General features: G+C 48.9%; 1 protein-coding gene across 2 annotated transcripts in view; it reads left to right on the top strand.

Moving 5' to 3' along the window:
- LOC118077052 (cyclic AMP-dependent transcription factor ATF-7) overlaps positions 1-8,650 on the top strand; it is a 106,652-nt gene extending 98,002 nt beyond the window's left edge. For both annotated transcript variants that reach the window (XM_060272070.1, XM_035100341.2), the window contains exon 12: positions 289-8,650. In XM_060272070.1, the coding sequence (XP_060128053.1) occupies positions 289-506 (218 nt within the window). In that variant the 3' untranslated portion in view covers positions 507-8,650. The remainder of the gene's footprint in view (positions 1-288) is intronic.
- Positions 8,651-22,934: the final 14,284 nt, after the last annotated feature.

Genomic DNA, 22,934 nt, shown 5'->3' with positions numbered 1-22,934 from the left:
CTGTATTTGCTAGAAAGATTCTGTGGAAACCTGGTTGAATTACTTAAGCTGCACTAAAATCTGGTGGTGGCGTTTGCTGAGTCAGTAGCTGGTCTTACTGCTTTCCACCCACAGGGTGTATTTGAGAAAAAGAAAGCTACCTAACACAAGATGATGAAATGCATATGGTGGGAAGGGACCCAATGGCTGCCCTGCTGTAATCTATGGGCTCCTTTAAGCACTTAGCACATGATAAGAGACAACCTTTTTCCTAACTCCTCTCTCTTTCTCTTTTTTGAAAAAAAACAGAAAGCCCCAAGGAGAGTTCTGAGCCCACAGGTTCGCCGGCTCCTGTCATCCAGCACAGCTCTGTGACGGTCTCTCCCAACGGGCTGGCTGTCCGCTCTGCAGCCGAAGCCGTCGCCACATCAGTCCTCACTCAGATGGCAAGCCAAAGGACAGAACTGAATGTGCCCATGCAGTCACAAGTCATTATGGCTCCCCACTCCCAGTCTGCTGGCAGATGATGTCGCGAAATGTGTGGCGTAGAACTAACCAATAAGAACTTGCAGCTGGAGAGACTGATCATAACTAAGCCCCTCGATCGATATGGGGTGGATACATTTTTGTTTTTTGTTTTTTTCTTAAAGTGAGTTAAGGGCAGCTACGGAGCTTCTAACTAAGTATATCCCCATTCACATCCTGGCCCAAAGTAGTACGATGACCATCCTGTTTCTAAAAGATGGCTTCGAAATCAGCAGCTTCGCCACCCCTTAGGGACGATCGGCCGTCGTATGGAGTCAACAGTCCACTTAGCCTTGCTCAGTGTGGTCTTAAATGGTTAATGTTCAGGTATAAGTTCCACTAACACTAAGCCTCCTTTAGCTTGGTTACTTACGGTGCTTTTTAGCAAAGGGAAGCAGCTCTTGGAAGAGGCTGTGGCATTTTGCTGGTGATGCCCATTTTTATGAAAAAATTTAGCACCCCCGCGGCTTTCAGACATTTCCAGTGCACCCATCACCACCGCTGTAGCTGGCTTTCAATTCTGCACTTTCACACCAGGACTGCAGCTCAAGGCTCTGGAGGTGGTAAGCTCCGTAACCTTGTAGGTTTGATTTCCCCCCCATTCCCGACCGTTTTGTGAAGCAAGCAAGCAACCTCACTCGTAGCTGCTGCGGTTGAGGGGCTGTTGGTAGTTGCCGCAGTGGAAATGGAAAACCTGTTGCACGCATCTCAGACTGCAAAGTCTGTAGCTGTGCATCTGATCAGGAAGGAGTGCATTAATCGGTCACCTTTTCATCGGGCACAGTTCCTAGCCCGGTTTGGCTGTGGAGGTAGCCGTCAGAAGTACGATAGGAAGTACTTGGCGTTCCAGTTGCTAGGAAGAATAAGCAGTGCTTCCACTGGGCAGAAGGCAGAGCTCTGACACTCTGTGCACCCACCCCCGCCTCTCCTGCATCTAGCAGAACCTGACTAAAATCAAAACAATTAGGATCTGTATGTGTGCAGAATATGCACACTGACGGGGTCGCCCTAAGTTTGTCACCTGCTCATGCCAAGCTAAGCTGAGCTGATGTCAGAGTTGCCCTGCTTTTGAAGGAGAGGCGGGAAGCCTCTCCATAGGTCACACATTTGAAAGATTTCAAAAAAACCTTTAACCCCTGCACATTTCAAAGGATCGTCTGTTGCATTTAACCCTGTGAACTTGCTAAGACTGTGGCCTTAAATCATGGAGTGTCTCTTTCAAGGGCAAGAGGCTGGGAGGAGCATTCTTCTCTTTTCTCTTCTTGCCCCTGCTTTGAGTAATGATGCACCCACTGCACCTTCTCCCAACCACCCCTTTCAAATGCAGGACTTCTAGACCTTCTACACAAGGGTATTTTACGGGAAACTAAAAATCTTGGCATTTTTAAAGGGCACTTGGGAGTAGTTTTCTTCCTGTTGCCTCTGCTTGTTGCCAAAGCGCATTTGTATGTGTGTGTGTGTGTGTGTGTGTGTGTGTGTGTGTGTGTGTGTTTCGTGTGTCTTTTCCTCAAGTTGGCCTTGAGCTTTTGCTAACTGGATAGCTGTAGATATCTAGCCTGTATCCCTAGCAAGCGGGAAGCAAGCCTGTGACAATTATGCTGCCGCTGTTAGAAGAGAAGCCCATAAATGCCAACATTTCCTTCATGTCATCTTTCTTAAATATGTTTTTTTTAAAAAAAAAATCATTTGAAAGCATTCTGTTCTTTTTAATGGGCTTTGTGCACCATGCTGCCAAACCGCGTAAGGTTCACCATTAATGACTTTTTAAAACCCCAGTTTTGGCAAATTTGCCCATTAGAATATACATCAGCCTATTCAAGAATCTCGGTATCAATTGCACAGTGTGCACACGACGGGTCTTGTGCAGATTTTCCACAGTAGATGATCTCCCTTGTCTTCCTAGCTTCTCAGGGCCTCGACATCATTGCTTTTTGACCCATTTCCTTGCCTCTTAGCATGATCTCGGTTCTAGTCACTTATTCCGTGACCTTATATTTATCCTTTCTCCTCCTGGGTTCCTTTTCCTTCCCCCTTTGTTTAAAACCAGCAAGAAACTTACTCTAAATGTCTGCAGACTTCCTTTTAGCAAGCATTTCAGACATCCGGTCACTTGTCTTCTGTCCTCCATCCTGCACCCCCCCCCCAGCCTTCCCCCTTATTTGATATGTTGAACATGCACAGAGGCAAGTACTTTGAATATAACTTGTCCCAACAGGGTATCTGTTTCCTTAGTGACAGCTCTGATAACAAGACACAGCAGGTGCAGCAGCCAGGATCCTCTAAGGATAATAGAACAGGAAAGGAGCTTGCTGGCTAGAGGACAGGTTGTAACTCCCCCCCCCCTTTGGCCCCTTTCAAAGCCCAACAATGCTGTGTTTTCATTTTAAAAAATCTCAGAATCCTTTTCCTGGTTGAATGTATGCCAGAAAAAAATTAAAAGGTAAGGTCTTCAGCGTGGTCCTGCTTTCTAGGGGAAAGGGGATTGAGGTAAAGTTGAATCCAAAATACAGTGGTGCCTCGACTTACGAATTTAATCCGTTCCGAAAGGCACCTTCGTAGGTCGAAAAATTCGCAAGTCGAAAAACGCCATCGTAAACACGATTTCCCATAGGAGTGCATTGGAAACGGAAAAATTCGTAAGTCGAAGCAACCCTATCTAAAAAATTGTAAGTTGAAAAATCGCTATCTAAAACCACCGTGGTTTCCTTTCGGATGCCATTAGCCCCATTCGTAAGTCGGAAAATTCGGTTGTCGAGTCGTTCGTAAGTCGAGGTACCACTGTATGAATTGGTATCACATCTCTCATTAACAGACGCCGTGCTCTTGTGGGAGATGATACCTGAAGCTGATTCTAGTATTAGTCATACCACCAGCCCTCCTAACTGCGTACTGTTGATTCAGGTGCTCAGTGGCTCCTCAGAAGAGGCCTCCTTCAGCGCTGCTCCCTGAGATCCCTTTAGCTGGAAATGCTAAGGACTGAATCCCTGCATACAAAGCACACGCCCTGTGCCCCTTTTACTATGGCCTCCATCCGCATCAGAATCTGCTAAACAGATTTTGATTGGGCGTTCAATAGAAAGTCACCTTAAGCCTGGCTCTAGAGCAGCCTTTCCATAACTTTGGGTCTCCAGTTGCTGTTGGACTACAAATCCCATCATCCCCAAGCCAGTGGCCAGGGGTGGTGGCAGCTGTATAGGCATCCCCCCATTTACGCAGGGGTTATGTTCCAGGTCATCATGCACATAAGCTCATTTCATCCTCTTCGAGTGCCAAACACGGCATGCGCAGTTGCACATGCATCAAACTCGCACAAATTGAGAGTTGCCTGTATTCCAAAAACGTCCGGGGACTCAAGGCTGGAGATGGCAGCTGTGGAGCCATGGGAAAGAGATTGTGCCCCTTGCTGCCTGCCTCTCAGGGATTCCTTGTCTCTGCCCCATCCTGCTGCTGCCAGTGGCTGCCGCAGCCCTACTTCCTACGGGCCATGTTTCCTTAAGGTACAGTCTAGCAGTGTGCGCATACGTGCGCAGCCACGATACATAGCAAGAAAAGGCGCAGAGACAACAGCCATCAGAGAGAAAGGGAGACTTTGTAGATGGCATTACAGTGGCTTGAATGGACTTTGAATGGTCCACAAGCTGCATGTCGAGGCAAACCGTTTCCCTGTGATAGCGCTTATGTATCAAGTATATTATCCCACCAGTCCCATCTTGAACCGAATGAGCACAGCCTAGCTCCATTAATGCAGTTCTTTAATAGCTTAACACATAGATATGACAGAATTCAAATTTCCTGAGCTGAGAAAGGGGATCGGGCAGTTTTATTATTTACTTTTATAAAATGGCTTCTCCCTTTCCCATGCCCCTGTCGCAAGGTGGCTGCCTCTTTCCTGTCCGTGTGCTTCTGGGGAATGTGGCGGTGAATTGATTATGAGGGTAGGGCCTATTGCATGGGCCTTGGCCAACCAGTTGTCAGCCTGCCGGGAGGGAAGAGTGCTGAAGATGTACACAACTTGCTCTGCAAACACTGTAACAGTGTTCTCACACATGGCAGTGTGAGAACTAACACCAAGGGGAAGGAGTAAGCCAAAAAGTAATTCCTTTGAGCTAAGCAGATATTCCATGAAATAACTGCGCATGTCTCTAGCATAGGGGAAATGTGGTAGTAATGAGAGCTGTATTGGCTGTGCATTATATGTTGGAAACCAACAGCTGATTTACATAGTCTGGTTCAAGCAACCTAATTTTCTACCAAATTATTTTCTGGCATTATCATAGAGGTATCTGGACTTCAAGTCTTTTCATCCCATAGCGTTGAACATGATAACTGGGACTGATGGTCCCAACATACTGAGAGACCCTTTCAGCATGCCCAAGACTTACTCAACATTTCCTTTTAAAATACTACAGTGTTAGTAAAAAACAAAACAAAACAAAAACCCAACCCTATAGATGTTGTTGGGTATCTCCAGCTGCTTCTTAAAGAATCATGCTTAGAGCACCTTCCTGTCTTAAAAGATGGAAAGATAATGTGTGCGCATCCCTCTGCTAATATCCCATTCTGTGTCTAGTGCTTTAAATCAGCCACACACACACACACACTGGACATGTTCTTCTCAACATAGAAGATCAAGTGCTTAAAGTGAGCCTTGCTCTTCTCCCCCCACCCCCCACACACAGAGATGTTCAGTGTGAATTGTTGTTGTTGTTGTTTAGTCGTTTAGTCGTGTCCAACTCTTCGTGACCCCATGGACCATAGCACGCCAGGCACTCCTGTCTTGCACTGCCTCCCGCAGTTTGGTCAAACTCATGTTCGTAGCTTCGAGAACACTGTCCAACCATCTCATCCTCTGTCGTCCCCTTCTCCTAGTGCCCTCAATCTTTCCCAACATCAGGGTCTTTCCCAAGGATTCTTCTCTTCTCATGAGGTGGCCAAAGTACTGGAGCCTCAGCTTCACGATCTGTCCTTCCAGTGAGCACTCAGGGGTGATTTCCTTCAGAATGGATAGGTTTGGTCTTCTTGCAGTCCATGGGACTCTCAAGAGTCTCCTCCAGCACCATAATTCAGTGTGAATAGGTTTGCCAGAGTCTGCCTTTATAGGAAATTTGTCTGACCCAAATTTGTCTGACCCAAAGACGTGACTTTGTAAACCCCCCCTCGCCAGTCCTCCATGGTAAAGGGGAGATAAAGGGCATTTTTCTCCTCTGTAGGAAGAGCTGTCCATTGTTTCTAAATCAGGAACACTACTTTCCTAATTCTTCTGTTGTTGGGACCTGCCTTCCCCTAGGAGAAACGCCTAGGCACAACCCTGCCTGTGACATTGATCAGTGGGTACCCTCCCCCCCCCAACCTTCCTGCTTTGGCTTCTTGCTGACCTGATGCTGAAATCTCCTCTTACCTGTTCTCTCATGCCAACAGAAAAGTGGAAGAAGTGCCTTTTATGTCACTAGGCTCTGGGCCTAACCTGCTATATAGTTTTTTGTTGTTGTTGTTTTGCAATTCATGCATACTGGGGAATGCAGTTGCATAATATAAAGCAGAAGAGAGATTTCAGAACCCAGCCTTAGTCGTTCCTTCACTCAGTTGCCTGCTCCCAATCCCCCTGTGGTGCTAGTAAGTAGTAAAAACCATTAGGCTTGTGACAAACTGGCATGGTGGGAGTTAGTCCCCATCATTAACCTTATTTGCTAGTTACAGGTAGGTAGCCGTGTTGGTCTGAGTCGAAACAAAATTAAAAAATTCCTTCAGTAGCACCTTAAAGACCAACTAAGTTTTTATTTTGGTATGAGCTTTCGTGTGCATGCACACTTCTTCAGATACATACCATAGTGTGCATAGCAAGCTTTGAGGTTGGCCCCTTGACCTTCTTTTCAATAGACATTTCTCTGTTAAATACAGGTTTTTTTAAAAAAAAACAATGACTGGCAACTGCAAATAGAATGCTTTCTTTTCTCCTTTCTCGTCTGCTATGCACACAGCTGGAGATATTTCTCCTTTGCTTGCCTTCCCTGAACAGCCTTTGGATGAGGTTCGACACCCTTCTGGATATTCCTTTCAAAATCTCTAGCTGGAGACAATCGTTTACCTCAGTTTTGGGTTTTGTCTTCCTTTTCTTTAGAGTTCCTTCATCCCCTGTCCATCTCTCTCTCTCTCTCTCTCAGTGAAAAGTACTTTTCCCAACCTGGTGTCTTTAGCTGCTTTTATATAACATATTTGCTCCCTTCCCTTTCTCTGAAGAACTCTCTTTTAAAAAAAGAAAGAAAAGAAAAGAGCTTAATTCACACAGTTTTGGTTCCATTCGAACAATAAATCATTCGGTCTCACCATCGCACCTCCATCCCGTTTTACCAACTACCCACATCTGAGCAGTTTGCCAGAATCCCTTCCCTCAGAAGGGAAGAGTTGCCCTCTCACATTGCAAACTGTGCAGTGTGTTGAAAGAAACTCCAGGCCCTGCTCCGTGCCATATTCAGTTTGCTAATTTACAGGCGTGCCTGCCCTTTCCACAAAATTGTTTCCTTTTTGATAGGATACGGAATGTTTTGGCTGGTGTGTGTGGTTTTTAGCCCTTGTGCTTGATCCACATTTCATTGAGGTGGTGGTGGGGAACGGCTCTGCTTTTCTGGCTTATATCTTGCAAATAATGTATTACGACTTGGAATGCTGTTCCTCCTGAGCCTAGGGTGTGTTTACGTACGTTCAGAAGAGCAGAAATTGAATCCAGGTATTCGCAGGCAGCCCTTTCCATAGTTTAGATGGAATAGAACATGAAGGCAGCTGGAAAGTCGCCGGGCTGCTTCAGCCTTCTGGAGTGGCCAGTACAAAACAAGAACGTCCTCCTCCTTCCCTTCACCATTTAAGGGTGCCCAACCAGAGGGTCTTGCCCAGTCCTGGCTCTGCCTTTTGGTAATGTAGGTAATGCCGTTTCCCATGTGCTCCTTTCCTCTTGTGCTTCCACCCCACCCTTACAATCCACATGCCAGGAATAGTCGGAAAACTCCATAGCTGCCCCAGATGGGATAGAGGCTGAGCTATCACATAAGGCTAGCACATTTCTCAGGCTTCGTTGAATGGGTTTACTGTGCCTCTCCTTCCTCACCTGCTCCTTTGTAACTCCTAACATGTTCCCTCCGCTCTCGGGCGCAGTAGGCCTCTCTGAATTCCAGTTGCAGGGAGTTCCGTCGGCATCTGGTTGGCCACCATGAGAACAGGGCCCTTGGCCTGATCCAGCAGGGCTCTTTGCATGTTAAGCGGAAGTTCGTTAGCAGGGGGGGGGGGCATGGAGGCCTAATAAAGGTGAAAGCTGGAGGAGGAGGAGCAGTGAGAGAAAGCACAAAGTTTTATCTTTTGATTGACATGTAAGTTGACATGAAGCTTTGGAAGAAGAAAACTGAAGATCCAGCTACATATACTAGGTTGCATTCACTAGTACTTTACCACTAAAACTATGAACGAAACTAGTCCTGCCATTTTTTAATTTTTTAAAAAAAGTTTGCACTGGAATCGTTTTTGCATTTTCCAGTTTTTCTTGTTTTTCTATACCCAACCCACCCTTCCCCTCGGTACGAAATGCATAGACCAAAGAGAAGCGGAAGTTTTCAATATGGCCGGACCAACAAAGAGTCCTCAAAGAGACAAATTTGGTCCCTAGTCCACGAAAGCTTACGCTGTTTTACGAATTTGCTAGTCTGTAAGGGGCTGCAGGATGCTTCCTTTTTGTTGCAACAGATTTGACATGAGTGTCCTGGGAATCTAATTAGGACTGCGTGAATGGGTGCTGCAGATGCAAAGTGGTAAATGCTGTCTGGCCACTGTGGGAAGCAAGAAAGACCTTTGGTCGGATAGAACTGGAACTCAGCAAGTGGTAGAACTCCTGTTTCCAGCTCTGTTCAAAAAGCAGGCAAGGTAACTTTGTGTGTTCTAGAAGGAAAAAAATGGAGGATGCAACAGCAGTAGGCAGAAGAAACTGGGGAAGAGATGACGCTGGCATTGATTGGCTTGCCTTAAGTTGAGGGACTCAGCCCCTACTTTATGTAAGGATTGAACAAAGACATTTGCACTCTGAATAAGGGTTTTACAGCCAAAATGCATTGGATTTCTGCACCTGATTTCAACAGGCTGCGTCTTCGAAACATGCAGGTATATATAACCTGTGCGGATTGCAAACAGTAGGGCTACATTCGCTTGCTTCCTTGTTACATGCATTTGTTTCCAAGAAAATTGCCCTACTCTACAGCAAAGTACCTTTTCCCACTTGGCCTCCATTCAGCGGCAGTGCAAAAGCCAGACAAAATCAACCTTTGAATGTGCAGCTCGATGGGTTTCTCTTTTCATTCTTAAAGATTTGATTCTTGCCACTGCTCTAGCACAGCTGTCCCATCTTGCTGGTTCATCAGATTGCACGTTGAGCTTCTGGCCTAATCCACAAGTACAAACTGCATGGGAAGCTGCCGTATGCTGAGTCAGGCCGTTGGTCCATCTTGCTTAGTATTGTGCACACTGATTGGCAGAGGCTGTCCAGGACTTCCAGATGTGACACACGCAGCCCTACCCAGAGATGTTGGGGATTGAACCTGAGACTTTCTGCATGCAAAGCAGTGTGGCTGCATGCAGGCCCGTCCTAGCCATAGAGGCTAGTGGCGCAGAGAACCATGGCGCAGGGCGCTGGAGGGCGCTGGAAGGACACCAAGTGAGCGCAGGGTTCCGGTGATCTGACCAGCACTGCGCTCCACGAGCTGAGAGGCTGCACCGCATCTCTCTCCTTCTCCGAGGACTCCGCGCTGCGTCACCTCCTCGTTTCCCCAGCGCTGGAATCCGCTCAGTTGAGCTTCGCCACCAGCGCACACACAGCGCCCAAGCAGCTCTTGCTGGTCCCGCGGTGCGCACGCTGGTGGCGAAGCTTGACTGAGCGGAACTCAGCGCTGGGGAAACGAGAAGGAGGCGCAGCGCAGAGTCCTCGGAGGTGGCCTCCCGCTGCTGCTGCGGTCCACTTGGCACTCCCTTGGAGAGGCTCTGGAGGGGGGCGCTGGAGGGACCTTAGCGCCAGGGCGCTGGGTGGGCTTAAGACGGCCCTGGCTGCATCTTGAAGTACGACAGCATGGAAGTGGGGCCACATGTCGAGCTGTTTGTGTGGAAAACCTGTCTTTTTTACGTTGCAGGGTGTTTTCATCATGTCTGTGCAACTCTCATAGGGAAATATGCATTGGCATAGTGGAAAATGCCAGATGTATGTGCAGAGCCTTTTGGGGAAGCAGTCGTGGCATATGGACCCATTTCAAGTGGCTACGGGGAGCAGTGTGAACATATTTATTGGGTCTATTCTTTTGTTTTATTCTGAATCTTAAGAGCCAGACGCAAAGGCTAAGTTGAGCCGAGCAAACACTCCTTCCTTCGTTTCCCCGCCCCCCCTTAAATGTTCATAATTTGTTAATGGCCTGCAAAGTGCCGTCCAGGGGACAGATTTTCACAGCATGCTTACGTTATATGTCCTTGCTGCATGCTTGGGAGAGCATAGGCACCGTTCGTGCTCCGAAGGAGACAAGTTGCAGCAGACGAAGGAGCAATAAGCATAATCCCTAGCACATTATGTCAAAATGGAATGCCTTTTTATGTTGCAGTCTGTTGATATTGGGTTAATTTTCCAGCTCGGTATGTGCATATTATACATATTTGCAAATACATGCACAGCCCAAGAGTGTTCTATGGTGTCACATTTATTTTACCCACCAGGGCAGCCTTTTCAAATAGCTCCCAAGGCTGCATAAGAAAGGGGTTTGTCTGAATGTGTCGCCTCAACTTCCTTCCGAAATGAGCCCATGATTTGAGGTTGATTTTACGATTAATCACAGATTCTCTTTGTGCAAGGTTCTGGCAAATCCTTCTAATGGGATGGGAAATCATTCTAATGGATGCGTCCAGTGCGGGTGGGTGTCAGTGTCAGAACGGGCTCTTAAGATGGAGAGAAGAATCTCATTGCAGCAGGTTTTCCTGACTCTTAGGCCCTGTTCTCAGTAGCGCTATGTTTGATAGTGGTGGTGCAGCAATTGCACAACTGTCCCGGGAAGTCCGGAGTTTTGAGGAGGAGGTGCCTAGGTGAGGAGGCCAGTTGCATCATGCTGGTTGTCCTCACTCAGCAATAAAATATTCTATGGCCCTTCCAATGTCTTTGGAACAGCAGCTTCAGCTGAACAAGCACATTGGTGAGGAAAATTGCAGTGCAATAGGATGGCTCAGGAAAACTTGGCAATACTTGAAGTAGACAAGGAGTCTGTATGTTCAGGTGACATAGCTGAGCTAGATTCCCTTGGAGAGAGACTTGCTTCTACAGCAATACTGGAATGAAACCCATTGCAGGGTGGCATAGCAAGAACGTAAGGAACAAAACTCTCGTGCACAGGCTCATTGAGGGAAGTCTGTTTGCTTCTCTCTTGTATTTTGACCTGAGCTAAGCTAGTGCTCATATTTTGACTCCAGCCAACAGTACTCCCACTTGCCGCGTCTGAAGGAGGGGGGTTGAATCATGTCTCTTTCCTCCCTTCCCTTATTTTAAGCCTATCTTAGAGCAGAACCCACCTTGTCAATCTGTTCTCATCTCCCTCTTTCCTCTGTGCCTCTCCTCCTCCTTAGAAAATTCGCATTTTCTTCACATTTCTGGGACGGAGAGAAATAAACTTTGCTATCGGAGATCTCCATGCACAGGCATCTTAGCACACTTCCCTTTGTGGATGAGAGTCGCCCCAGATACTTGCGAGCCTTATCCTGGTCCTAAAATAATCCAAACTGGTAACGCATGGTGTATGAATGCTCCTGGCTTCCCAAAGAGGCTCCACTTCCCAAACAGTCCCATCCCAGCTCTTCCATCTCTCTCCCATGTTCACAAAGCCTTCCATCATTGTTGCGAAACTTCCAGCTATGTGGGAGTTCATGCAACCCTTCCTTTTCCCCAAATACCTGCCTGGTTCTTTCCTTTATTAAAAAAATAAAATGTTACGTTTTCAAATATAGATATATTATATGGAGAGCTTTTACGATCAATAAGTTGAGGGTAGGAGGGTGGGGGAGAGAGATCCCTGAATGCTTAACCACAAAAGGGGGTTTAGTATCTCATAAAGTGAAATACGTATCTATGAATATATATATATAGAAATATATAAGCATATATCAGCTCTTTTCTCCTCGATGGCTGCCATTCCTTATGCAATGACATTGTGGACATGTCACTTCTTGAAATGTATGCAGGTCTGAGGTTCCCAACCCCTCCCTCTCTCAACGGAGACTATTGCCTAGGCTCTTCTGCCTTTTGATAGCTACGTGACTGGGCAGGGGGCTGCTGGGGGGGGGGGCAGAAAGGCGGAAAGATGCGTCTACTTAACTGGTAAGCCAACCAATAATTCACCGAAGTGCTCCTGTGAGCAGGTCCTCACAAGCTAGCATTTTTTTGCCTGTCTCGTGGTTCCCGTGGCCCTGTGTTTTTGCTACCACAGGCCTGGGTGAGCTGTGGCATTTCATCTTTGTATCCTGCTATTTTTAAAACAAATAAACTACGTACATTAAAAACAACAACAACGAAAGAAACCACCAACCCTGGCACTTACCAACTTGTTCTTTCAGCCACTGTTCTTACCAAACATATAATGTGCCTTTTTATTTATGCTGCAAATGTAACATTAAAATATTAACGTGAACCATCTTGTTTGCATTCCCTCTCGCTCTCTGCATCACCAAGTGCTTCTGCCTCTGAAGGCTAGGATGGGGCGGGATTCTGCCTTCTCAGCGGATGCTTTCTCTCAAGTGCATCTTTCTATTCCTCTTTGAGTCGCGCCGGAAGCAGCCTCCCGCCCTGACTGCTGCGCTTTTGTCCAGTCGTGGCTCTCCAGGGTCTTGGGCTGGAAAAAAGATCTCTTTGACCACCTGCTCCCTTTCCCTTCTCACGGGATATGTCAGGGGTTGAACATGGGGCCTTCTGACCTTTAAAGCCCTAAACGGCCTCGGTCCAGTACACCTGAAGGAGCGTCTCCACCCCCATCGTTCTGCCCGGACAATGAGGTCCAGCACCGAGGGCCTTCTGGCGGTTCCCTCACTGCGAGAAGCAAAGCTATAGGGAACCAGGCAGAGGGCCTTCTCGGTAGTGGCACCCGCCCTGTGGAACACCCTCCCATCAGAGGTCAGAGAGATAAACAACTACCTGACATTTAGAAAATACCTAAAAGCAGCCTTGTTTAGGGAAGTTTTTAATCTGTGATATTTGATGTATTTTAATGTTTGTTGGAAGCCACCCAGAGTGGCAGGGGAAGCCCAGCCAGATGGGCGGGGTATAAATAATAAATTATTATTATTAATATTATTATATTCTGCATGCAGCGCAGTTGCACTGCCTCTCAGCGACACAGACTCCCCTAAGAGTGAGCGTAGCTATTGGCTGAAATATTTATAAATATAGATGGAAATGGAAGGAGAAGGAGAATGTCTTACTGTATCTGTCCTCCCTGCAAACCCCAGGATGACAGCTCAAGGCATGTCCAAACAAAACAAAACACTCACTGCCTTCTGGCTGAAAACCAGTAGCAGCATACATCTTGAGTATCTGCTGCTGAGGAACACAGGATAGGAGTGCTGTTAGAGAGTCGTAGAACTGTAGAGCTTGAAAGGACCACGAGGGTCATCTAGTCCAGCCCCTGCAATGCAGGAATTTATTTTGGGAATAGCAAGCCATGCAAGTCCTTGCAAATTCAGAATGTGTGTTGCTTGTAGAAGTGGCGCAGATTCTTCCAAGTGGTTCCACAGGCGTCTTAGTGGGGGAAGGCGATCCCTCGCTTTACACCAAGTCGAACCATTGCTCCATTTAGCTTAGGGTTACCAGACGTCTCCGTTTCCTGGGGACAGTCCCCGGATTTGCGAATAAGTCCCCGGACAAGTTATATCCCCGGATTTCATCTAATGTTCCCAGGAAACACAGCAGCAGCAGCAGCAGTCTCAGCAGCCTGGAGCAGTTGGCTCTGGCTGGCTTCAGGTGCTGTTCGGAAGTCCCTATATGATGGTGGTACAGGGGCTCTAAGATGCAGCTTCCAGGCTGCCTCCACCTTCCCTGACCCCAACAACTAAGCTGTGAAGGGAGGCTTCACGCTGCCTATCGGAGCAGCCTCCCAACTCCTACTTGCGTGCAAACAGGAGCGGGGTGGGGATCTCTCAGCTGTGAAGGGAGGCTTCACACTGCCTATCAGAGCTTGCTTGCAAGCAGGAAGGGGCGGGGATCTCTCAGTTAGGCAACGGGAAGCCTCCCTTCCCAGCTGAGGCATCCACACACACCCTCCTGCTTGCACGCAAGTAGGAATGGGATTGGGGCTGCTCCAATGGGAAGGGAGGCATTATGCCGCCCGGGCCTCACCACTACCGTCATTCTCGGCCCTCCTCTGCCTTCCATGCCTGACCCACCGCACACCGCTTCCCTACCACCACCACCACCACCACCAAAGAACCAACAACTCAGGGGCTGCCCAGGCTCATGGAGAAAGGAGATAGAAGCCTCGGAGGAAGGGGAAACGTGGCGGTTGAGGTCAAGGCGGAGGCTGCCCCTCTGCGACCACCATTGCTGCAGCATCAATGTCCCGAACGTGTAGTATTTATTTATAGTGTCCCCGGATTCATTTTAAAAAGATCTGGTAACCTTAATTTAGCTCTGCATTGTCTACACTGACTGGCAGCGGCTCATCGTGGTTTCAGGTGAGATCCTTCTCAGGCCTACCTGGAAATGCTGGGATTGAACCCAGGCCCTTGTACAAGCATCTCCGCCACCACTGCCTCCTGAAAATGCCCCTCATTCCTGGAAAACCTTGCTGTTAGAGCAGATAGGGAGTATTTTTCAAGTCTAATTCTTCTTTGGGGGGGAGGGGGGGAGAGTGTAGGCCTGACATGGGGGTATAGAGGTCTGCCTTTTTTCAGATGTTAAGAGCAATGTTTGATTCCAAACAAGGAGAACTTCAGGGATGCCCAGCTGGAGGCTGTTGAGGTTGTCATCTGCTTTACAGGTTGCCGTCATCCGAATTTATTTCTTTCCCAGTGCGCTCATCTGCTTCTGGGTGTGCCTATAGCAGGCATGGGCAAACTCAGCCCTCCAGATGTTTTTGGCCTACAACTGCCATGATCCCTAGCTAAAAGGACCAGTGGTCAGGGACATAGCTGCCAAGTCTCCTGTATTCCCTGGGAAACCCCCGTTTTTCCAGCTGTCCCCAGCCGAAAAAACAGGTTTTTTTGTTTTTTCCCGGTTTATTCTGACGCGACGGCCATTTTGGAACTGGGCGGAGCATGCTCAGAAGCGACTCTTGATGCTGCTTTGCCCAGTTCCAAAATGGCTGCAGCGCGACTTCTGGTGCGGCGGCCATTTTGGAACAGGGCAGAGCAGCATCAAAAGTCGCTTCTGAACATGCTCCGCCCAGTTCCAAAATGGTGGCAGCGCTACTTCCGGTCTGCTACTTCCGGTCCAGTCCCTTATTTCTCAGGCCGGAACTTGGCAGGTATGGTCAGGGATAGTGGGAATTGTAGTCCCAAAACATCTGGAGGGCCGAGTTTGCCTATGCCTGCCTGTAGGCCTCTGGTTTGTCCACCAGGTGTGGCCCTATGGTGAGGCAGCTGCCTCAGGTGGCAGGTGCTGGGGAGTATTTGTGGGGTGGCAGTACTCCACCCCCACCTGGCCGGTCCCCTCAGATGGAAGGCAGAACTGTGTGTCCCCCAGTCTGCCCTGTACCCCCTAAACTAGCCCGCTGCCCCCAGGTGAGATGGAGGGGGCTGCCTTGTGTTGAAGTTAAAGCCAGCGGCCCATCCAGTGACCTTCAGTACAATGAATGGGAGGGTGGGCGCCATCGTACCCTTCACCTCAGCTCCCTGTCGGTTGCTGTGCGAACAGAATACAGGACTAGGTCGGCAAGGAGTGGGAAACCTTTTCCAAGGATCTCATTAGCCTGGAAAAGAGGAGACTGAGAGGAGATATGATAGCCATCTTCAAATATCTCGAGGGCTGTCCCATGGAAGAGGGAGCCAACTTGTTTTTTCTCCTGCTCTGGAGGGTAGTAGCACTCGAACCAATGGCTTCAAGTTACGAGAAAGAAGATTCCAACTATACATCAGGAAGAACTTTATGACAGTAAGAGCTGTTCAGCAGTGGAACGGACTCCCTTGGAAGGCTTTTAAGCAGAGTTTGGATAGCCATCTATCAGGGATGCTTTAGCTGAGATTCCTGCATTGCAGGGGGGGGGGTGTTGGACTAGAGTTGGGGCGCCTTCCAAGTCTCTGATGCTATGATTTCCTCCTGGCCAGCCTTCCAGGAACCACATGCCACTGGCAAAAGTGGACAGAACAACAGGTGTGAATGTTACTTTTGTGCGGTAGGCTAGTTTCTGCACACACACACACACACACACACAAAAAGGGGCATTTTCAGAGGATGCATTCGAGCCAAGTAAAAACATTCAATGCAGGGGCAAAGCAGAACTGGTGATCGGTTTGGCTGTCCGAGGGGGTGTGACCTAGGAAGGCTTCCAGACTTCCATCTAGTCCTGGAAGGCTGCTCTTTGCCCCCAAGGGCCTGAAGTTCCCCTCACCCTGAGATAGGCCTGTGGTCTGAGCCTTGGGTTTGCCAGTGGAGGCTAGAGGCAACAGTGCCAGCCATGGAGGAAGTCTTCTGCTGCCAACGATCCGGATAGCTGGTGCGTCAACTGCTTCAAAGTTAGGCTTCCTCAGACCTGTGCTTTGTTTGGAACCAGGAAAGTGTGAACCAACAATGAACCTGTTACCAGAACGACCAAATGCCACTGGGGGTTGCATCATAGCGGAGTCACACTGCTCTGCTTGGTGCTGTTTGTGTCCCCTTTGTGATGCCTTCAGGAGTCTCTCTGGCTCTTTAAGAAACATTAAATGGGCCGTGGATTAATCTCCCAGCCCCCCCCCCCCGGGGCTCTTGCATTAAGGCAATCTTCAGGAGCAAAGGAAGCTACTTTATACTGAGTCAGGCCATTGGTCTTGTCTGCTGTAACTGGCAGGGGCTGCCACAACCGGGGGGGGGGGGGGGAGAGAGACCTTTCCTAGCCCTACTGGTGGAGCTGCTGGGCTCTATCAGAACTAGTGTCCTTTCTCCAAGGGGTTTCTTCTTACTGGGTTCATTCTGTGAGCAGAACTTTCTCCAGTGGCACAGTCAACAAGACACCCCGCCCCCAAAAAATTTTTTTATTTATTCATTACATTTAGTTAAAGCTATGGTTTTCCCAGTACTGTAGTGATGTATGGAAGTGAGAGCTGGACCATAAAGAAGGCTGATCACCGAAGAATTGATCCTTTTGAATTATGGTGCTGGAGGAGACTCTTGAGAGTCCCATGGACTGCAAGAAGATCAAACCTCTCCATTCTGAAGGAAATCAGCCCTGAGTGCTCACCGGAAGGACAGATCCTGAAGCTGAGGCTCCAATACTTTGGCCACCTCATGAGAAGAGAAGACTCCCTGGAAAAGACCCTGATGTTGGGAAAGATGGAGGGGACCAAGGCTGTCTTAAGCATGTCAGGCGCCTGGCGCCATGGTGCGGAGATCACTCCGGCGCCCCCCCCCCGCCCCATTTCTCGGCACGGCTGGTGGGCAGGCGCAGGGCAGCACATGGCACCCCACCCCCGGCGGCCCAGCACCCTGGTGCCCTGCGCCACCCTGCCTTCCCTTAGAGCCGGCCCTGGAGGGCACAAGGAGAAGGGGACAACAGAGGGTGAGATAGTTGGACATGGACAGTGTTCTCGAAGCTACCAACATGAGTCTGACCAAACTGCGGGAGGCGTTCTCTGGTCCATGGGGTCACGAAGAGTGAAGAGTCGGACATGACTAAACGACTAAACAACAACATTTTTATACCACCTTTATCTTCCAAGGAGCTTAATGCAGGTCTTGGGGAAACAGTGGCCCTTCAGACGTCTTTAAGCTTCCACCAGCATGTTGAGAGTTCTAGTCCAACAACATGCTGAGGGCTGCAGGATCCCGGCGCCTATTTTAACCAGCAGTTTGATCCCCTGTGAGTTAAAAGGAAGAGGATGAATCAGCTTAAATGCTATTTAATTGGTTCTTAGCTCCACTATCAGGGAACTGTGTAGGCTTGCTGGGTATGTGTGTGCCCTAGATTTTTTTTGGGGGGGGAGGGCTGCCCTAGATTCACGGCAGCATCTAGAGTTCTTGTTGCCAGTGTGCGATCCCCCCCGTGGTGGTGTCGTAGAATTGCAGCGTGTTTGCCTTTCTTTATGGAAAGCAGTTTCAGCCTCTCCAAACCTCGCTAATATAATAAGCCTCCTGTTTAGTCGCATATCTTAGCCCGCATTTCCTGCTGTCAACCACACGATGGCAGCATTGCTCCACCAGAAGTTGCAGCAACTACAGAGTCCAAATGGAGATCTTCTAAGACAGTCCGTCTCCATTCATTTCACTAAGTGCATGGCCCAGTATTGTTACTTGCCTTCCAGAGTGCGGTGGCAGGTGTATATTACACGGGTCCCTGTGCACAGCCCCTTTGCAGGGGTGGGGGCACGATTTGTTCACCTAAATAAATACCGGTATGATTATGTCAAAAAATAGGAGGGAACTCTTATGGTGCTGGAGGAGACTCTTGAGAGTCCCATGGACTGCAAGAAGATCAAACCTCTCCATTCTGAAGGAAATCAGCCCTGAGTGCTCACTGGAAGGACAGATCCTGAAGCTAAGGCTCCAATACTTTGGGCACCTCATGAGAAGAGAAGAATCCTTGGAAAAGACCCTGCTGTTGGGAAAGATTGAGGGCACAAGGAGAAGGGGACGACAGAGGACGAGATGGTTGGAGAGTGTTCTCGAAGCTACGAACATGACTCTGACCAAACTGCGGGAGGCAGTGCAAGACAGGAGTGCCTGGCGTGCTCTGGTCCATGGGGTCACGAAGAGTCGGACACGACTAAACGACTAAACAACAACAAAACTAAGAACACGGCTTACTTTTTTATAATGATATTATTACCGGGGTGGGGCTCTCCCCGATTGCTACATTCATCAGCCCCCCCCCCCCAAAAAAAATTAACCACCTAGAGCTTCCCTTCTCACCGCATGCGATTACAAAACCTGTTTTTACATTCACAATCCTGTTTTTGAAACCAGCCCTTTTCTATTCTGCGGCCCCACACTACACCCGTTTTCATCTCCACCCCCATTCCATAGAATCAAAGAATTATAGAGTTGGAAGGTGACCCCAGGGGTCATCTAGTCCAACCCCCTGCAATGCAGGAATCTCATCTAAAGCACCCAAGACAGAAGGCAATCCAACCTCTGATTTAAAACCTCCAAGGAAGGAGAGTCCACCACCTTCCGAGGGAGACTGTTCCCCTGTTGAGCAGCTCTTGCTGTCAGAAAGTTCTCCCTTATACTTAGTTAGAATTCTCTTTTCTTGAAATGTTTATTTACATATATAAATTTCTTTATTTACGTATATATGCATGGTGTAGTACAAGCAATCACACAAATACACAGTGCTAGTCCATTTTTTAAAAGTACCCTTGGAATTCCTTCTTGCCCGCTGCAAAATCCCCCCCCAATGCCAACTGTTCCCCAAATGTTTGTAGCCGCTAGCTATCATGGGCAATCACGGCTCATGAAGCGAGCATCATCTTGTCGTTATTGTCCATTTAGAAAGCATCCGTTGCCATAAGCTATACAAATGCTTGGAGAATCTATATTCTTATCACTTTGCATAACCGTAATGCCATTTCTAGATGGTATTTGTAGCTGAGAAATAACAATTAACTTTAACAAAAAAAAAAACCAATTGGGCCATGAGTGATTTGGGATTTCAAATCATCTCCCGGGTCAATCTCCAACATTTAGCTCACCCAGACCCATCCCACAGACTTGGGATGTATCGATAATCTAAAGAGCTGAAACATACAGCACCTATATCCTTTTTGGAAAGTGTTATTTGAATCAATTCATCTTCTTTGCGTTCCCTCTCCCAGAATACTCCTGTTTCCAAGCCTCTTACTCCCTCCTTTTTTGTAACCCCCTTTAAACCCCCTAAGGGAAGCAGGTGGCGCTGTGGGTTAAACCACTGAGCCTAGGGCTTGCCGATCAGAAGGTCGGCGCTTCAAATCCTCGTGACGGGGTGAGCTCCCATTGCTCGGTCCCTGCTCCTGCCAACCTAGCAGTTCGAAAGCACGTCAAAGTGCAAGTAGATAAATAGGTACCGCTCCGGCGGGAAGGTAAATGGCGTTTCCATGCGCTGCTCTGGTTCTCCAGAAGCGGCTTTGTCATGCTGGCCACATGACCTGGAAGCTGTACGCCAGCTCCCTTGGCCAGTAAAGCAAGATGAGCGCCGCAACCCCAGAGTCGTCCGCGACTGGACCTAACGGTCAGGGGTCCCTTTACCTTTACCTGAAACCCCCTATTTTCACCTTCACCCGCTTTTCCCTCTCTCCTCCTTTCAATTCACCTTTGCACACAAACTGCCTCTATTTCCACACCTCCCCCTCCATCCCATTATGTAGACCCCTGCTTTGCCCACAGACACACCCCATGATCGACTTCACCCTTTGCCCCAACCTCTTCCTTCCTCCTTTCCTAAACTCTAGCTTCCAGGAAGCGAAGCAACATCTCTGGAATAAAGCCTGACATACAGCTGGCTGACCAAATTGGTTGCCTTTTTTTGATCCCTTTGCCCCTGGAACACACCTCCTTTGATGGGCTCCTTCCCCCAGGGCAGCAACAAGGCTGGCATCGCCTATGATATTATAGGGCAGGTCTGTGCAAGGTGGCTAAAGCAGCCTCATGAGTCCCACAGAGAGGCCAGAAGTTCCCCACTGCTGCTGTATTTCGGTCAACACCAAAATATAAACAAGACCTCCTTCCTAAAAATTATGCCAATCTTTGGCGATATTTTCCTTGTTCTTGCAGCTTGCCTGTTTCCTGGTCTTCATCTACAGGTGATCTTTAGTGCAAGGCATGGGCATGCTGGGGGCCGGCTGCCCACCCAAATCCAGTAAATAAATAAAAACACTTAACTAAAAGTAGAGATAATCAGAATACAGTGGTGCCTTGGTTTTCGAACGTCTCAGAAGTTGAAGGTTTTGGTTTTCGAACGCCAAAAACCCGGGAGTAAATGCTTCCGTTTTTGAACGCACCTCGGAAGTCAAACGGCTTCCGCTGAGTTTCTCTCCCCCCCCCCCATTTTCTCTATTGAATTTGCAGGCCGCCCGTTGCACCTCGGTTTTCAAATGTTTTGGAAATCAAACAGTCTTCCAGAACGGACATTCGAAAACCGAGGTACCACTGTATATGAAATTGAAATGCTTGCATGATGTTGTGGCGCACTCTAGCGATGCAACTGGCAACCCGATTGAGTGATACCCGTGTTTCCCCCTTTTTAAGACACTGTCTTATAACTTTTTTTCCCTCAAAAGACCATAGGGTGGCTTACTTTCGGTGGGATGTCTTCTTCTTTTTATTACTGGTACGGTTTCTACAGCTCAGGGCACTGCTGGGCTCTCTTGAGTGCTCGGCGCTGCAGCAGCCACCGGTTCCGGGTGGCGGGGTGGCAGGCGTCCTTGGCCGGGCCAGGCGGAGGCCGCTGGCTCAGGCGCTCCGCCCGCCGCTGCAGGGCGCTCCAAGCTCCTTGGCCGGGCCGGGCAAGGAAGAAGCAGTGAGCCCAGCGGTGGCGGCAAGCACGGAAGCGGCAGGGACGGCGGTGGACGAGAAGGCGGAGCGCGGGGAGATGCAGCCAGCAAGGCGGGAGCGCGATCAGCTGTTAATCGGACCTCTTGGAGCGCCGCTTCACAGCTGCTCGTGCTCCTGCAGTGCCGGCTGCATGGAGTGACTCTGTGAGTGGAGGTGCCTGTGGGGGTTGGTTTCCGCGGCGCGGAAGTATGGCTTATTTTCGGGGTATGTCTTATATTTCTCAAACGCTTAAAAACCCTGCCATGGCTTAATGACTACGTATTTAAAAAGGGGAAACAGGGTAGGTGTGGAATCCGCAAACTGACCAATCATGTCACAGGTAGCTCGGTTCTGGAAGCTTCTCGTAGTTTCCAAGTGGCTGAAGATTTTGGCTGCTTTTTCTGCACACTTGGGGTCAGAAGAAAGTAAATTAAAACAACTGTTGTTGAGACATTTCATTCCGAATCTGCCAGACAGAGCCAGACAGAGGACGATGACAAGTGGGTGCCCTGCTGCCCCCCTTCCAACATAAATCCTGGCTACTCCCACGTTGCAAGGGAACACCATACAGGAACATTGCCTCTTATTTATATTGGGAACATGTACCGCTGTGCTTGATGAATGGGTCTCACACAACTCCGCTGATGAATATGAGTCTGTCCCTGCTCCGAGGAGTTGACTGTTATTGGGGCCATCAGTCAGGTGCTGATCAGATGGTTCCTTGTAGGCCTCCAGCAAAACATGACATGGAGATTAATATGCAGTTATGCTGATGTTTCGCTTTCTCTGGTTGCCGGAGGGCGGTGCAAGAAGCAAGGGGAGGGGGAACCTTGCAAAAACATTCATCGGGCCTTCAGCGCCGGCATCATCTCCCCAGCTTTTTCCTCTTCTCGTAGATGGAAAGGCTTGGCAAGGGGAAGAGGTGTCACTCAGTGGATTAGTTCAAGGTGCATTGGAACGAAATGAGCAGTGCCGAAGTGTATTGTGTTGCTATTCCCCAAATGTCAGCTCTTTCTTCGCTTGGCTTTGTTTTAGGAACGCCGTGAAACTCGGGGGCGATTTAGTTCACCCAATCTGCTTCTCAGACCCAGCAGAGGGAGGACTTTGAACCCTTTTCATGTGACCTCCTGCTGCTAGGATTCTTTGCACTGTGTTTTGACTCTCCCCCTTCCCAGCTATCTCCCTTCATCCAGGTTGTTTCACAGTGGCTGTTCCTTCTGACAGAGGCATAGCATGGGTTGCTAGTGCCCGGGGCGGGCAAGTCGTTGATGCTGCTGGAGCCACCCCCCACTGGAGCCAAGCGGGGCCATGCTGCGCTGCCTGCCATCCTGTGCAGGGGGAAGCCTGGCCGGCCGATGCGGCAGTACATGGAGGAAGGAGCGAGTGATCAGGAGAGGCTGTCTCTCTCAACGGTTTTCTGTTATCCAAAGCCTTGCCTGTTCCGGCCATCTTTATTAAAAGCAGGCACAGTGTCTTCTAATCAGCTGTCTGATAGGCAGAAATCCAACAGGTGGAGTTACTTCCAGTGCCAGGTCTCTCGATTTATGCCTGTCGCCAGTTGTGCAGCCTGTCCCCCCCCCAAAAAAAGAGAATGGTGTAGCAGCCCTCTGTGTGGCAAATCTGGAAAGAAAATATCAGCACCAACTTAAAATGGATGAGACCCTCACACGCCCCACACCTGAATGTCTAGGGATGAGTCATTTGGGGCCTGGGCCTGCACACCAACCTCCCCACACTTCAGCAG

This window comes from Zootoca vivipara, chromosome 2 (genome assembly GCF_963506605.1).
Source record: "Zootoca vivipara chromosome 2, rZooViv1.1, whole genome shotgun sequence".
Lineage (NCBI taxonomy): Eukaryota > Metazoa > Chordata > Lepidosauria > Squamata > Lacertidae > Zootoca > Zootoca vivipara.
Note: the sequence above shows the minus strand (reverse complement) of the source record. Positions and strands in the feature narration are given on the sequence as shown.